The following is an 18,576-nucleotide window of genomic DNA, read 5'->3' as shown; positions in this document are numbered from 1 at the left end:
ATGATGAGATAAAATCAACCCAATCTTCATCATCATTTGGGTAGGTTTATCTTCAGATTATGTGTAGGCTTCTTCTTAAATGCAAATTCAATATTCTGAATCTTCTTAATTAATCCGAATCTTTCTTCCAAAGAACTACAATAGAAACTTGGACTTGAATAAACTTAAAACAAATATGAAGTGCATGAGAATCCAACCAGTATAGCATGCACACCAAAATATCACATAACATGTTCAAGACATCTTGCTTTTCATTTTGCATAAAATCCAATCAAAGAAACACAATTCCCCTTTGGCTATTTTTTTAGGCAAATCACATATTAAACACTTCTTCAAGATTGCATCACATCTAGTGCACAAGACAAGTATTATCAGAAACCATTATCAAAGAAGTATGCCATTTCCTTTTTCTCCCCCTCTTTTCCTTAAAAGAGACAAAGAACATAAAAGGCCACCACCAAACAAACAATCCAATAGTAGATCTTGCAAACATGCATGATACTATACACATTCTCCCGGTCATTCTTCAGATAACAACAACACACAACTACTTCTGAACATCAAATAAAAGCAACATCCTCTCTTGAGTATCGTCATATCACCCCATCCCCCCCAATTTTCTCAAACTGGGTAAGGTGTAAGAAAATTAGCCCAATTTGAGCATAAATACTAGATTACAAGAACCCAAGAGCACATACCACAAACTTGCAGTAGCACATGCCATAAAAAACAGACCAGGTTCATCAACATGTGCACATATGTGTAATACAATATATATGACATATTTCCCAACAAACAAAATGTAACTCAAATTCAGCAACCCAGGAGAAATATTATCATTCTCAATCAAAAATTTCTTTATCAACTTAGGAAAACCGGATTCATCATTCATCACTGTCTTCAAATACTGAGCATCACTAAGAAGCTCCATTATTTCATAATATTTCAGTGCTTCAACATAATGCTCTTTTTTAAGAGCAAGTTTCCTATGATGAACAACATTCATTTTCTTCCTAACTAATTTATTATCAATAACCACATATTTCTTCTTCTTCTTGGGAGTCTTCTTTGCCTTGGTAGGAGTAAGGATATTCTTGTAAGGAGCCCTTTCAACCTTTAACACAACCTTTATATTTCCCACCTTTTACTAAGACTAGCATATTTAGTAACACCTTCATTGACACGAGTAGACCCATCGTGAAGTTCATTGTTCTTAGAGATAAAACCCTTATCATCACTGACACAATCATTAACAACATCATAAATGTTGTCACTCACATTATCCACCTTATGAATATGAGACTCTGTCACTAACATGTCAAACTAGATGTCTAACACATCTGTATTAACATCTTGATCTCCCAGACAGGTTTCTTGGGTCTCATCAGTAACAACAATGTCTGGGACATGTCTCTTAACATATAATTTATCTCTGAAATTTAACAGACTAAGAGAACCAATTTCAGCTTCTCCAAACACAAAATAATATTTTTGAATACTTTGAATTCCATAATTATGATAAGGAACCCCAATAGGAAGAATTATGCCATAATAACTAATCTTATTTATCTTCTTCTTTTGAACCATTATAGGTTATTCAACGTTGGGAGGAACTCCTGCCTGACTATCAACCTTACTTTGAATGACAACTCCTTGCATAAGTCTCATAAAGTCCATAAGTTATAATTCAAAAACATGAGTAAGGAGTTGAAGCATCGTGTATGACATCTTGGTTTGCTTCCCAATTTTCCACTCTTCATAAATTTTTCCTTCTTCAATCTTGAAAGCATCTTCAGATATGATCTCCTCCACGCTCTTAACCTTGGATGAGAGCTGAGAGATTCACATATAACAGATGTATTTGGATATTGGACCCTTCATTATCACCTCTTGATCTTTTCTAGAGACAATGCATTTATACTTGTTGTAACTAACCTTTATACATTGATCACATAGTTCACTTATGCTGATCAAGTTAGCAGTTAATCCTTCTACTAATAACATATCATCAAGACAAGGAAAACCTGGACTAACCAATTTTCCTATGCCCTTGATTCTTCCTCTAGCTCCATCACCAAAGGTGACATAACTGTTTGAGTATGGATTCAACTCTTAAAGATAACTTTTTTCACCAGTCATGTGCCTTGAGCATCAAGTGTCAAAATACCAATCCTCTGTTGAAGAAACTCTAAGAGATGTATGAACTATAAGACAAGTGGCAAATTCCTTGGGTTTCCACACCTTTTTGTCTTGAGTTTTCTTCCCTTTCTTTCTATTGCGCCTTGACTGACTATAAGACTGAGGATATCCATATAGTTTACAGCAAAAGGGTCTTATATGTCTATATCTTCCATAGTGGTGACACCTTCAAGATTATTTCTTGTTGCCTTTGTTATGAGGGGACAAATATTGAGTATGATACTGAGGTATGTGGTCCTTTATCAGAAACTTAGTTTTCTTTCAGGAGGAACAAGTTTCTTGGTGGGAATTTTGACTTTTTTATTCATGGAACTGTAGTTAAACTCTATAGCCTTCTTCTCCCCAATTTCTAAGATCTGATCTAACACATCAATACCATTGTTCAATATGCGAACAAATTTTTTCATATTGTCAAGTTTAGACTTTAACATTGCGACTTCTTCTTCTAGTCCTATAATGGTTGAGCCAAGCTTATCCTTTTCAATGAGTAGAGCACTTATGGTCTTCTTTTGTTTCTCCTCTCTCATGCTGGATTCCTTCCATTCAGTGATTAATTCTCTATAAGTTTTAGCTAGCTCTTATGCTGACATCTCTTTATCACTAGACTCACTGCAAAAGTCATATTTCCCAGTAAAACCATTACTTTGTTGTCACTTTCTCCTTCACTTTCATCATCAGAATCAATCCAAGTGATTGATAATGTCTTTTTCTGTTTCTTTAGAAAAGTAGGACATTCAATTTTAGTGACCAAACCCTTCATATTCATAACATTGAGCTCTTTTTCCTTTGTTGGATGTTTGATCATCTTTACTCTTGTTCAGGGGACTGATGTCTGACCACTTGTCTGGGACATTAGTGCGCCAATTTCTTTCCACATTTTTCAAGGCATTATTAAACTTTCCCCACCAAGAGCTATAACCTCTGAAAAACTTTCTCCACCTTGATCTCCATCCTCTCCAAGTTTGGGCACAAAGCTATGATTTTTTTCTTATCTGACCTATCATTCAAGGCCATCTCAAAGGTTTGTAGAGAACCAACGAGTTCATCAACTTTGATGTTGCTAAGGTCTTGGGATTTTTCAATTGCAGTTACCTTCATATCAAACTTCTTAGGAAGATATCTTAGGATTTTTCTAGCAAGCTTTTTTTCATACATCTTCTCTCATAAGGCAAAGGAAGTGTTGACAATGTCTCTAAGTATTATGTTGAAATCAGAGATAGATTAATCTTTATCCATTCTCAGATTCTCAAACTTTATAGTGAGGAGCTGCAACCTTGACATCCTAACCTTGTATGTGTCTTCATAAGCAATTTTGAGAATCTCCCAAGCATCTTGGCTTTAGTACACATGTTGATCAATCTAAACATGTTCTTCTATACACCATTGAAAATAAAATTCAATGCTTTATCATTTGCAAGAGCTTCATCATCATCATCTTTAGACCAATTAACTTTAGGCTTCAAACTTGTTGTACCATCTTGAGCAGTAACCACATAATGTTTCCAACCTTTAACCATAACCTTCCAAGTTCTGCTGTCAATAGATTTGAGAAAACCAATTATCTTTTATTTTCAATTGTCATAATTTATGCCATCCAAAACAGGCGGCCTATTGACTGAACTTCCATCCTTAGTGTTGTCCATTTGAACATAAAATATCTTCCATGGAGCTTACCCAAACAGAATAGGGTGTCTGCTTTGTTTCCAATTGTAATTTTGTTCATGAGGGGACATATGTTGGACACGATGTTTGGATAACTGGCCCAACTTCTTAAGCAACAATAAAATAGTAATAAAAATACAATGCAGAAAACACTAAAGAACACAAGAGTTTGATACCCAGTTCCGTGAAACCACACCTACGTCTGGACCGACAAAGGCTCAAAGATTTAAGGGCTAATTTCTAAAAAATCCACTCCACTTGACCCAAAGTATAAAACCAGTTCACACGTAAAAAGTAAGGTATATTCTTTGATCTTCACTTTTCACTAAGCTCATCTTGAATCTTGAACTAACTTGGGTGTTGGAGTGCTAACCATGTAGGTCCATCCCGCACCGCAGTAAATGAGATTAGCACAACCGTTTAAGATCATCATTTCATCAACTGCATCTATAAAGACCTCATCAAACATAAAAACATTATTTCTTAAAGTATCTGTAGTTAAGTCTTACTGTCAAATAAGACAAAAATAGTGCATGACTATAATGTGAGTAGAATGATGACCATATCTCACGGGTCATGAATATGAGATATCAAGTCTTCACATATGTATAAATATAAGAAAGAATATTGATACTGGATTGAAGCACAATAAGAATACTACATAGTTTGTTATGTAACTGTTATAAGATATTCTCATAGTGATAATGGTGGATGTCATTCCCCGTCCTGAAACCACTATGAAACCTAGATGTGAAGTCAAGTACTTATTGTCTTTCAAACATTGTCCGTAACACGAAGACAATAAATATGGTTGATGAGTACTCCATAAATCATGCTGAGGAACATGAATGATCTAGAAGAAATTCGTCCCTTATACATATACGAGAGTAGTATCTATAGACCCCTTGATCAATTATGACTATAAAATGCATGACTATGCTCAAATAAGTCAATATGAGATATTGAAATTATATTTTGTTACCAAGTATACTAAAGGTATCAGGGAATATAATATTGGACAAAAAAGGGTGACACATTCTATGTCTTGTGTTAAGTATAACTATAAGGGCAAAAGGCTGATTATTAACATGATCCTTATTATATAAAGATTATGTCATATCACATTACATTCTCGTCACTTGAGTAACAATGATGTGTTGCTAGATACCAGTCACCTTTTATTAGACATGTCAACATAACCCGTACCTGTGGGGATCCACCCGAATCAGCTACGAGTTTGACTGAGAAAATCCGTTTTTACTGAGTATGCGTTCGACTTTGAATTTTCCCTGATTATAGAATATGGGGACAACTCGGATATTGAGGATACTAGTACCCACCTCGAACCCGTCTCGTTTATTTTATCATATACTTTATTATTTAGTTTTGATAATTTAGAATATTAAATATGTAATCAATGTTTTAATATTTTGATTTATATTTATGATTTAAAATCTATGGAATTTTTTGAGATTATTTTATTTTATTATTTGTATTGTAATTTAATGTTGGAAAAATGAATATTTCTATTAAAAAATTAATTTCACATGGTCGTATGACGGGGATACGCGAACCTATTTGCGACGAGTTTGAGTTTTAAGTTTTCATCCTCATTGGGGTTCAGGGCGTGGAACAAGGATTCTTTGGGGATTCAAGTTTGAATTTGGGGGAGGTAAAAACCATCTCTAACTCGCCCTTTTGCCATGCCTATTGATTATATCATTGAATAGTGATTTAATATTATTGTAAACGTTACGAGAATCTACACGGTTACATACATAAAACTCTGACAATAGAACGGATGATTAAATTAAATGAGATTTAATTTAATTAAACATTAATTATTATACAATATGTTAACACAACTATAATTTATTTGATTAAATATAATTTAATTAAATAAATGAGAATTGACAATTAATTAAATTAATTAAAATTTAATTTAATTAAAATAATTTAATTAAAATATAATTAATACTATATTTATTTTGGAAACATCTAAAATAGGAGCATTATAATTTTCGTGATTCTAACAAAGAAGTTCGTTCTCCTATGAATTATGATTGTCAATTCTCTCATAAGACGTCTACCTCTTTATTTCACTTTCACTTTATGCTCACATGATCATCGTAAATACACTGAAATCTTCTCCGTTCAATATCAAAGTTTAAACACACTTCAAAAGATATTCTTAAAATTTGTATTATGGTGTTATAAATTTTGTATTATGGTGTTAGATGTGTGATTAATGGTATAATCAAGACCAATTATTGAAACAACTATCAAAAATTTAAAAAATAGTATGTTTTTTTATCGTAATTATCAAAATTTTCAGGATTTTATAGCGGAAATTCCAAAAATTTCGTTATTAATTCTAAGAATATTACCAGGAATTTCAAAATTTCCGATCAAAAATCCATTTGGTTTCCCAAAAATTTCAGAATTTCCGATAATTATAACCACTTTGTTTTTTACCGGAAATTATGAAATTTACGGTATGGATAAAAACTTTGTTTTATACCAGAAGTTCTGAAATTTTCAATAGTTGCTATTTAAATTTTTTTCCCTTCTTTTGCAGTGAAATATAGAGACAGAGAGAACACTATTGCAGACAGAGCTATTGATAGAGCGGCATACCAGGTTAGGGCTGCCAAGGCTGAGCCTTCCCGAATACGGGCTAGACGAATGGTTCCTGTTGGCGTTAGCTGTTATCAAGATTTTAGGAACTATAATAGGAATATAGTTATTAATTGTTAATTACCATGATTTGGCTATAATTATTCTGATTTACTTATAATTAGAAATAGGTTTTCTGTGTATATAAATATAACCTATTCCCTCCTTGTAATACACGATTGAAATAATATGAAAATTGTATATCAGTTTAACATGGTATCAGCCGCCAGGTCTTAATCCTGACCTACGGTAACACTTTCCATCCTTCTTCCATGGCTGACTCGGATTCAAACTCCGATGAGGTTACCTCGTCTTCCATTCTTGCTGAATTGACGACGAAAATGACGGAAGTTCTGAACCGTGCGTCAGCCCCATCACAAATTGGCTCTGACCATACGGTGGCACCGATTGGCATCAAGTTAGATGGCAACAACTATCCCCTTTGGTCCCAGGTGGTCGAGATGTATATCTCGGGCAAAGACAAACTAGGATATATCAATGGAGATCTCCCGCAACCCTCTCAAACAGATCCTACGTTTCGACGTTGGCGGACTGACAACGCGATTGTTAAGGGATGGATAATCAACTCAATGGACTCTTCTCTAATCAGCAACTTTATTCGCTTCTCCACTGCCAAGCTGGTGTGGGATGCAATTGCGACCACGTACTTTGATGGCAGTGACACCTCCCAGGTGTATGACCTTCGGCGACGGGTGACACGTCTTAAACAAGCCGGTGGTTCTCTTGAAAAATATTATAACGATCTCCAAGGACTTTGGCGTGAGATAGATTTTCGTCGTCCAAATCCGATGACATGTCAAGTTGATATCCAACACTACAATACACTTATCCAAGAAGAACGAGTGTATGTGTTTTTGGATGGACTTGATGACCGCTTAGATAATATCAGAAGCGATGTTTTACAAATGAAACCGTTTCCAACAATGGAGCAAGCATATGCACATGTTAGGAGGGAAGCTCTTCGTCAGGCAGTGATGACAGACAACTCCAATGAATTATCTGGAGCAGTTCTTGCATCTAAGGGTCTCAAATTACATAGCAGTAAGATACTTTCTCAATCCAAACATAAAGAACCATCTAATGGCAAGTGCTCTCATTGTGGAGGTAACAAACATACTAGCGAGACCTGTTTTAAGCTTCATGGATATCCAGACTGGTGGACAGATTTTCAGGCTCGAAAGCGTCGCGATACAACTGATAGCAACCCGGGAAAAGCTGCAGTAGCTACTGTCGAACCCCATCTTTCCCTCATTCCAAAATCAAGTTCCCACACCACTGAAGGTAATGTTCTGATTTGCTCTAATCATGATGATGACTCTAATGCATGGATACTTGATTCCGGAGCTACCGATCATATGACGTTCGATGCTGCTGATTTTTCTGAACGTTCAATCCCTCGGCGCTCAAGTATTGCCAACGCAAATGGTGGTTTATCGGCGGTAACAGGGGATGGAACTGTGATGTTATCACCAGCCCTTTCGCTTTCAAATACACTACTTGTTCCCTCTCTATCTCATAAGTTGTTGTCTGTGAGTCAAGTTACAAAAGACTTGAACTGTGTTGTGCTGATTTATCCGTTTTTTGTTTCCTTCAGGATATTCTCACGAAGGAGATCATTGGGCGTGGTACTAAGAGAGGGGGACTTTACTATATGGAGGATTTTAGTGTAGGTCGAGCGCATCACATGCATTATCCAAGAAACAATAAAATGGAGCAAGTCTTACTTTGGCATCGCCGATTAGGCCATCCTTCGTTTGGCTACCTGAAACATGTGTTCCCAAACTTATTTTCAGATACATCTTTGTTGAACTTCAAATGTGAAGCTTGTATTTTAGCCAAGAGTCATCGAGTTACTTTTCCATCAAGTATGAATAAAAGTAATGCTCCGTTTGCTTTAATCCATTCTGATGTATGGGGTCCATCCCCAAAATCTTCTATCTCTGGTTATCGGTGGTTTGTAATATTTGTTGATGATTGCACTCGAATGACTTGGATTTATTTGTTAAAACAAAAAAATGAAGTGATACACATATTTCAACAATTCCATAAAATGATTCAAACTCAATACTCAAAGAAAATTAAGATCCTTCGCTCTGATAATGGTGGGGAGTTTGTAAATCATCAATTCCATGAGTATTTCAAAAAACACGGACTTATTCACGAAACCACGTGTCCACAAACCCCACAACAAAATGGTGTTGCAGAACGGAAAAATCGCCATATTCTTGAAACTGCTTGTGCTCTGTTACATGGAGCACATGTGCCTCACCACCATTGGACTGACGCTGTTACTACAACAGTATATCTCATCAATCGGATGCCATCGAAGGTCCTTGAATTTAAAACTCCGCTGCAGACCTTGTCCACATTTGTATCGCTGCCTACAATACAAATGCTGCCACCTCGAGTCTTTGGGTGTGATGCGTTTGTTCACCTACATAAAAACCAGCGTACAAAGCTTGATCCGTGTGCCATTCGCTGCCTGTTTTTGGGATATGGTGTACACCAGAAAGGGTATCGTTGCTATGACCCTATTACTCGACGCATTTATGTAACTATGGATGTTACATTCTTGGAATTCGACCATTTCTACTCATCTGTATCACCCAATTCTTCTCTTCAGGGGGAGACACCAGAAGAAGAGTCGAATTGGTCGACATTTGACTGGTTCAAAGATATTGATATACCTTCAGCTGAAGTTTTTGGTGACTCTTGTCAAACTCAAACAGACCATATGAGTCCTGAAGTTGAAGTATCAGAATTCCCCCCCTCTCCAGTACTCAACGATCCATCTCCTGAGAATATCATTGAGGTAAACTCTCCTATATCTCATAATAATAATAATAATTGTGATATCTCTGTTAGCTATGAATTACCTCACAGGCATAATCGGGGAAAACCACCGAAGCGTTACTCTCCAGAAGAAGAGGATCATAGATCAAGGTATCCAATTGCTAATTATGTCTCTATGAAGGACTTGTCTGAACCCCTTAAGAAATTTGCAAATGAGCTGTCTTCATACAGTGTACCTAGCAACGTTGAAGAGGCCATTGAAGATCCTAGATGGGTTCAAGCTATGAATGAAGAAATGGAGGCATTAAACAAGAATGCGACATGGACTCTTGTCCCTTTACCAAAAGGAAAGAAACCAGTGGGGTGTAAGTGGGTTTTCTCTATCAAGTACAAAGCTGATGGGTCTATTGAAAGGTACAAAGCAAGATTAGTGGCTAAAGGCTTTACACAAACATATGGCGTAGACTATCAAGAAACTTTTTCACCTGTTGCCAAGTTGAGCACTGTCAGAGTCCTGTTATCTCTGGCAGTAAATCTGGATTGGCCATTGCATCAGTTAGACGTGAAAAATGCATTTCTCCATGGGCACTTGAAAGAAGAAATATATATGGATATCCCTCCGGGATACATGACAAATTATGAGACTAAGGTGGTGTGTAAATTGCAACGCAGTTTGTACGGCTTGAAGCAATCTCCTAGAGCGTGGTTTGGGAGATTGAACCTGGCAATGAAAAAATATGGCTTCCAACAAAGCAACGCAGATCATACGTTGTTTCTGAAACATCGTCAAGGTAAGGTCACAGCTTTGATTGTGTATGTAGATGATATGATTATTACAGGAGATGACTCTGAGGAAATAGCAAAACTTCAAAAACAACTTGCAACCGAATTTGAGATGAAAAATCTAGGTGGGCTCAAATATTTTCTAGGTATTGAAGTTGCTAGGTCGAAGAAAGGCATCTTTTTATCTCAACGAAAATATATCCTAGATCTTTTATCAGAAGTTGGGCTACTAGACTGTAAACCTGTAGATACTCCAATTGTCCAGAACCACCAACTTGGAGAATATCCAGACCAAGTGCCAACAAACAAAGGAAGGTACCAGAGATTGGTTGGCAAACTTATTTACTTATCTCATACACGACCTGATATAGCGTATGTGGTAAGTGTAGTAAGTCAATTTATGCACAACCCGAGCAAAGATCACATGGACGCGGTAATTCGAATCATGCGGTACTTGAAGTCCTCGCCTGGAAAAGGCTTGATGTTCACAAAGAATAATCATGTACAAGTTGAAGGTTATACAGACGCTGACTGGGCAGGAGATATCACGAACAGAAAATCCACCTCAGGCTATTTTACATTTGTTGGAGGAAATTTGGTTACATGGAAAAGTAAGAAACAAAAGGTTGTAGCATTATCAAGTGCTGAAGCAGAGTTTCGCGGGATGGCTAAAGGTCTTTGTGAGCTTCTTTGGCTTCGAAGATTATTAATTGAGATTGGCTTTGCTCCGAATAATGCGATGAACCTTTTTTGTGACAACAAGTCTGCAATTGAAATTGCTCATAATCCGGTTCAACATGATCGGACAAAACACGTGGAAATAGATCGACACTTCATTAAGCAAAATTTGGAGACCAAGATAATTCAATTTCCATTTGTTAAATCTGAAGATCAATTAGCAGATATACTCACAAAAGCTGTATGTAGCAGAGACTTCTACAACGCACTTGACAAGTTGGCCATTCGAGATCTCTATGCACCAACTTGAGGGGGAGTGTTGGCGTTAGCTGTTATCAATATTTTAGGAACTATAATAGGAATATAGTTATTAATTGTTAATTACCATGATTTGGCTATAATTATTCTGATTTACTTATAATTAGAAATAGGTTTTCTGTGTATATAAATATAACCTATTCCCTCCTTGTAATACACGATTGAAATAATATGAAAATTGTATATTAGTTTAACAGTTCCAACCGGTTCACACAGGAAACAGTTGGCTGAGCAGTTCCGCGCACCTCATAGCACTCGACACTGACATGTATGATCAATTGAACAACCCAGAGATAAGGTGGCAAATGACATGTGATATGAGGTTGTTGCTGGAAATGTTGTTGAAGAGATTGCTGAAGAGGTAGGTGAAGAGGTTACTGGAGAGGTCGGTGGGGAGGTTGCTGGAGCTGGGAGGTTGTTGGGGTGGTTGCTAAGGAGGTTGTTGGAGCTGGAGAGGTTGTTGGAGTGGTTATTGATGAGGTGGATGCTGAGGTGATCCAACCAGATGCTGCTGTTGTTGACCCGATCCCATCTGTTATTATTGACACAGAGGTTACAACTTCGACAGAGTCCTCTGTGCACACTAATAGAGGATTCCCTAGAGGACCCGTTGACCAGTCAGTGCTCACTTATTATTTGTTATTGATTTCTTATTTAATTGTTACAAATGACATTTCTTATTTCTTATTTGTTATGTCTTTGTTTTGATATCAATGCTGAATTTACAAGCATTTCCCCACCATCTGTGATATGAGGGTGCAACATTCTCCAATGGGGTCCCCACAGACGAAGAGATGGTAGGGGAGACAATCACATCTGGGTGGTGTTGCTGAGTACCGAAGGAGGCTCGATGCACTGACTATAGATGATGTCATCTGAACACCACACACTGATCAGAGAGTCCACCGTGAGTTCGAAGAGTCTTCATTATATTTAGGTTATATGTTGTGGGAGACCATGGTTGCTAGACACTTGCCTGAGAGGTGTCTGCAAGAGTATGATTATGTTCAAAGTATCCCACGACCAGTTCCAGATATACCATTTGTAGGCATTGATTGTTGGTTTCAGAGTAACTTCATCAACTCCGGTCGTGCCATTAGAGATCGAGCAGTTAGGGTTCAACATCCATCGTAGTGTGAGAATGGTTACTTAGAGTGGTACCTCATTATATCATACCCTCACATTATTCCATATGTCGAGGATACAGGTGATGCTGAGCCTTATGATGCTGGGGTAGCTGTTGATGACGTGCCGCCGCCTCCTCATAAAGCTGATGCCGATGACCAGCATAACCTCCAAATGATTGCAGTTATTATGGATGACCTCATGGGTTTGGTGAACCCTGACGGCTAGATTTATACTGGATTAGTCCGGGCTGCACACATAGCCCGTGGGAGACCTATTTAGAGATCTTTTATATATTATATATTATTTGTATATTACTCAAACATCTTCATCAAAAACATTTTTATTAGATAATATTTTTGATCTTCCATTCATGCTACATCAACGTAAACTAACATTTGATAAATGATTACATAACTTAAACATAACTTAAAACAACAGTGATAAATAAGAAAACCTAGACACTACCAGATGATTCTAGAAGTTTCAACATCTTCATTATGTCGTCGACAAACCTTGAAATCTTAGCATCTAACTCGATCGACACCGTTGTTATCCTACGGCGAAATGATCTCCACATATCCTTCACATCTTCATCCATCTCCAACTAAACAAGATTGTATTTCACCCTCCCGTCAATATCAATCCAATCTTCACGAAACTCGATCTTTCCCACCTTTCTGTTTTCGGTATCGGACATAATTCATTCAACTTGGACGTCAAGCCGACAAGAGATATGGTGCCATCGGGAAGCCGAAATTCTACGGGAGGTAAAGCTCCGATAAAATACACTTATGCCTTAATAAAAAATTGAGGAAAAATATTTTTTGAGATGTTTTTATCAAACAGGTCACCCCCTATTTATACAACTTTGCATTTACTCTATACCACACAAAACTGTCGGCAAAATCCTGAGCGTTTAAAATTTCAAACAAATAACACTATTGGAAATTTCACTTCTGTTGAAATTTTCATTATCAACTAGTAAATTTCAAACTTCTAGAATTGTTTGAAATATACCAGAAATTTTGAAATTTCAGGTATACCGGAAATTTACAATACACTACCGAAAATTTTATCCGTATCGAAAATTTCGTTTTTGTCTACCAGAAATTTCAAACATAAATTTCATCATCGGTGATGGAAAGATTGGACCAAGGGATGACCTCAAAAACCGTTCGAAAGTACTGCCTAATGAGTTCGAAAGTACTGCCTAATGAGTTTGGTTGGTTGCGATACGGAACTTGCGAATTTTTTTTCAGATTTCTATTTACAACAAATGCAGCAAGTCAACAATAGACAGATGTTGGAGATCTTGCTGGCATAAATATTCTGTTGAAGGTAACTCTGACATATGGTGCTAAATAATCAACCATCTATAGGATCAACCAAACCAACAAATCTATGAAATTTTCTATTAGCAGACAAAGACATCTTCTAAGAACAGAAAAAGAATCAAAATCTTGAAATAACCTGCAAATTCAAATGCCCATAAAGTTAGATTTACAGGAATAACACTTTAAACCAAAGCAGCATATAAAAAAAGGTGACAATAGGGTTAACTATGAAAGGATATAAAGCAAAGCAGCATGAACTTGCCTCAGTTATCAGTGGCTTTGCATGTTCTTCCCATTCAGTAACCCACCTTGATGAAGAACCAGTATCTAGTGCACCTGATTTGAGAGCCTTCAAAGAATCGCACGCAACGGGAAATCCCTTGAAGAGTGTCTATGTAGATTCAGCCAGAAAACAAATTAGTATGCTCATGATTAGCCATAAACATTGCACAAAAATGGCTAAGATTTAGTTTAAATATATTGTGTGTTATCTAGCTAATATCGTACATGCAATCATAAACAAGCTTACCAAAAGCTCATCAGCTAGCTCTGAAGATGAAGAGAAGAGAAGACCATTTTTGTCAACGCTAACCAGCTCTTTAATGCTTCAAAAAAGTAAGAGACTTGACCGATAAACAAAGCAATCATAACGTGTAAACATCAATTTTCGAAGGAAGTAAGTAGTTTACCAAGAGTATGAAACAGCACAAACAGGCAGCCCACAGCCAAACATATCAACAACCTGATACCAATAAAGAGGAAAATTTAGAAATATAATAATGAGTATGAGATTTAATGAAACAACTATTTATGACATGAAATGAAGAATAGTCGGTAATATCACATCACATCTTTGTTTATACAATGATATATGACAAAGGGTACCTTCATGGGAAGGTCTAATCCTGATGAAGAAGTATGCAGACAAACACCTAGGTCCGCTGATCCTGAAATTACTCAAAGATTTTAACATCAAATACTTCGCATCACTGCAAGGAAATTTTTAAAATCGAAGAACAAAAAACGTACCTAGCAGTAATGGATAATCATCTGCAGACAGCCACATGGTGCGAAATGCCACGCGTTTAAGTTTCAATGTCTTTATTTTAGCTTCATACTTTGCTTTTTCAGGACCTTTACCTTTTATGAAGAAAGATTCTTTGTTAAAAAGTCCCGTACGATTCTCAAAGCTTCAGAAGGTGGGAAAAAAACTAATCTTTTACCAGTGATGACGAATAACAATCTGGGATATAAACATTGTTTTCCATCAGATATTTCTTTCCACATGACCTCCTCATCTAGTGAATCATCTTCATTCAATATAGCCGCAACACGCCTGTCATACATTAAAGCAGCTTCCAAGAGAATGCCAAAATCTTCATCAGGAGTCCTGTAAATGGCACAAGTCACAAAAACAAATCATTCAAGTCTGGTAAAGTAAATGACGACTCTATCTCACATCGTATCAAAATCTCTATTGGGTGATATAACATAAACAAAAATATATATCGCCAATTTTAATGCTACCAATTCATTATAGGACACACTTACCAGCTTGTGCTGCTTACAACGAGTGCAGGCCGGTTTGGCTTCAAACATATGTTTGAACCAACCTCAGTTGTAAATACACTCTCATTTTGGATTTGGCTATTCGTCAGCGAACTTCCTGCAGAAAGCAAGAATGTTGAGAAATATCATGCTGATTGCCATCGACTAAGATCAATATATATATCCGGATTGTAAAACCTATCTTACCATTACTAACACAATCTCTAACACCAATAGGATGATAAAAGTTTTCATTCAGTCTGCAAAACAACTATAAGCTATCTCTATTGTATTAGGAAATCTTTAAGAATGCTGAATACGCAACACCATTCACAGTCACTATACAAGTGAACAACTATATCACCTTGTGTCTTTCTTCCAGCGAAGTTGGATGAAAGAAATCAGGAGGTTGGTCGTACAATACTGTAGCACTATGACATTAAGGAACAAACATCAGGTTGCTTCATAATATATACAAAAAAACAATTATATGTTAGAGAAACAATATTTGAACTTTTAGTTGATTTTCTTACTTAATCCCCCAGTTTTGAGCCAATTCATGCTGCATTGCTTTTGTTACGCATAGAGAAGCGTCTGCCATTTTCCCATAACGATTCTCAAACCTAAATGGAGCCAAGAAAAGTAATCACATTAGCAACAAGTTTGAGAAAGCTAAAGTCATGAAAGAGCAAAGAAAAGTCCACATCAGCAAATGGGAAAAAGTTTAAAATGCTGAACCAATACCATTTGTATAAAGAAACAAAACGGCTATTCCTTCCAAGGGACAGTCCAAGTAAAGTATATCCGAAATTATGCCAATCTATGACAAATGATGATTTCCTCAACCAGCTAGCCCATTTTACTGCCACCAGAGTTGGAACAGAAGGGGGATTCTGCACAAAACAAAGAAATAAGAGAAGTGAAGTACAAAACTACAGAATCATACTTGCTGCCAGCTCTGGTTGTTTTGCTTCATTCTTCAATGAATCATTAAACAGTTAGGATCTGTTTACGTTAACTTAATTGAACTTATCTACTGACATAAGTACTTCTGAGACTGTTTGACAGAGCTTAAGAAAACAGCTTATGACATGTCCATTAGCTCTTACGGATAGCTTATGGAAAAAACTTACAGCTTATATGAAACCAGTTTGACTTTATTTTATCTTTTGTTACAAAAACAACTTAAACACAAGCACTAATACAATAAACAATTATGCTATGAACACTTCAATAAACTGTTTATCCAAACAAGGCCTTAATCTAACTAAAAATCCGAATAAATTTCTTGTTACACATAGAGTTCCAAACATCATCTATGCAAAGAGAGCAAAGTTGGGTAATAGAATCTCTCTTCTAGCCTAAACCCCAAACTAATCTAATCAAACACAAACTAATACGTGAATGTGGTATTTAATAGTATGTATTTAGCTTCTGAGATGTTTCTCAAACATCCATTTTTCAAGTACACTTGTCAAGTAACTATAAAACTCTAAATTAAGCAAGAACAAGAGCACTGAATCACTCACGCAAAACATAAAATAACTTAAATAATAAGAGAGAATAGGGGGAATAAAACATAAAGGGTAACTAACCTGGACAATAAAAATATCAGGAGAAGGTATCTTTATACAAAGGTACCAAAGAAGTGTGAAAATTTGAAACAAGGGCTTCAACAAAAGCATGAAAGGTTGAAGTATCTTCGGTAAGCTTTGACGGGCTGTTGACCACTGCTTCTGAAAATTTGAGAATGTTCCAACCAAAACTACATCAACTTTTTGTAAAAATTTGTCGTCAAAAGATTAATCCAAACACATACCATTAGGTGAATATGAATAGATGGGTTGGCCAGAAGTTCAGTATGGGGCTCTGAGCCTGTTAGAAATCATTGAACACAAAATTTATTCATATTGTAATTGAAAAGTAGTAATCAACTCCAAAAACATATTGCAGCAATAAAATCATACTCAAATGGTTCATTTTAAACAATTCCAATGCAGAAAAAGTAGAATATAAACCATCTTCAATACTCAACACTCCCAAAAGAAGAGAGATAGACACAAACACAGTTTTTTTAATACAACAATAATAACAATCAAGCCTTATCCCACATAGTGGGGTCGGCTACATGAATCAACTTTCGCCATAATGTTCTATCTAGGACCATGCTTCCAACCAAATCGTTAATCTCAAAATCTTTTTTAATAAATTCTCTTATAATTTTTCTAGATCTTCCTCTATCTCTAGTTCTTTGACTTCTCTCCATCTGATCTACTCTCCTTACCACAAAATATACAAGTCTTCTCTCTACATGCCCAAACCACTTAAGACTATTTTCCACTATCTTTTCTACTATAGGTGCTACCCCAACACTCTTTAATATTGTCATTTCTAATCATATTATATCTAGTCTTACCACAAATCCAACACAACAACCTCATCTCTACTACACTTAATTTATTCTTGTGTTGATTCTTAACCGTCCAACATTTTGTTCGCTACAACATCACAGATCTTACCGCAGTCCGATAGAATTTTCCCTTCAGCTTGAGCGGTACCTTTATCACATAAAACTCTTGAAGTTCTTCTCCATTTCAGTCATCCAACTTGAACTCGATGGTTTACATCCCCTTCTATTTCCTATTATTTTCTATTGTTTTGTATTACAGACCCAAAATATTTAAACCTCGATACATATTTTTTTTTTGAATGATAAGCAAAATTCAATACATCAATCTCGTGTGTATCTCTCTCCTATTGAAAGTGTCCAATATCAGAGACAACTATCTCCACCAGAAAAATTTACCTCCATATGCAACAATGTCTACCTCTAGGAAAGCCTGGAAATTGGAATGACACATAGAAAAACCATTAGATCAATCAATCAACAGTACAAATAAAATCATTACAAGGAACTCAGAAATCAGAATTCAATAGTCTAATAATACATAAACACCCATGTAATGGAAAATCAAACAACATATGCAAAATCAAATAAAAAAAATTCATGAAATTCTACAAAACAAATGGAAAATTGCAAAGAAAGGAAAAACCTGATTGGCGAGTGAGAGGGCATGGTACTGCATTCTAGGGCTGCGTCCAATGTCACCCAAAACTACAACACAAGCCCTCCCTCTTCTTCCTCCTTCCATCTTTCCTTTGCTTTTTCCTTTCAGTATCAAATTTCAATGTTAAAACTCAAAATTCAATTCAATCATTTATCAAAATCAAATCTTTTTCAATCGAAATTATTAATTAAAATTCAAAAGAAAGAAAAAAAAAATCTCACCTGCCATTTCCGCTGCTGGTAGTAACAGAGAGAGTCATTCAAGTTAGCATATAGACGAAGCAAGTAGAAAATGGAATTCGGGTTAAAACCCGATCCATAAAGTGCTTGTATGACCCAAATTGAATACGGGTCGAATTTTTTTGGGGT

At 36.2% G+C, this 18,576-nt stretch overlaps 1 protein-coding gene across 4 annotated transcripts; it reads right to left on the bottom strand.

The window, feature by feature from the left end:
• Positions 1 to 13,485: 13,485 nt before the first annotated feature.
• LOC127126831 (UDP-glycosyltransferase TURAN) lies at positions 13,486 to 18,569 on the bottom strand. 4 transcript variants are annotated; one of them, XM_051055867.1, is made up of 17 exons: positions 18,430 to 18,569; positions 18,194 to 18,309; positions 17,947 to 17,980; positions 16,960 to 17,015; positions 16,736 to 16,876; positions 15,885 to 16,033; positions 15,674 to 15,763; positions 15,505 to 15,571; positions 15,348 to 15,411; positions 15,144 to 15,258; positions 14,816 to 14,982; positions 14,622 to 14,732; positions 14,478 to 14,539; positions 14,282 to 14,334; positions 14,122 to 14,197; positions 13,855 to 13,983; positions 13,486 to 13,728 (listed from the first exon to the last, which is right to left on the bottom strand). In XM_051055867.1, the coding sequence occupies exons 1-17, from the start codon at positions 18,434 to 18,436 to the stop codon at positions 13,711 to 13,713; spliced, it is 1,455 nt and encodes a 484-aa protein (XP_050911824.1). In that variant the 5' UTR covers positions 18,437 to 18,569; the 3' UTR covers positions 13,486 to 13,710. The 4 variants fall into 4 exon arrangements, with proteins under 4 accessions (XP_050911824.1, XP_050912043.1, XP_050911979.1 ...); XM_051056086.1 differs by lacking the exon at positions 17,947 to 17,980 and having other exon boundaries at positions 16,736 to 16,905; positions 18,430 to 18,463; XM_051056022.1 differs by lacking the exon at positions 17,947 to 17,980 and having other exon boundaries at positions 18,430 to 18,463.
• Positions 18,570 to 18,576: the final 7 nt, after the last annotated feature.

Source organism: Lathyrus oleraceus, chromosome 1 (assembly GCF_024323335.1).
Source record: "Lathyrus oleraceus cultivar Zhongwan6 chromosome 1, CAAS_Psat_ZW6_1.0, whole genome shotgun sequence".
Classification (NCBI taxonomy): domain Eukaryota; kingdom Viridiplantae; phylum Streptophyta; class Magnoliopsida; order Fabales; family Fabaceae; genus Lathyrus; species Lathyrus oleraceus.
This window is presented reverse-complemented; position numbering and strand designations above follow the sequence as displayed.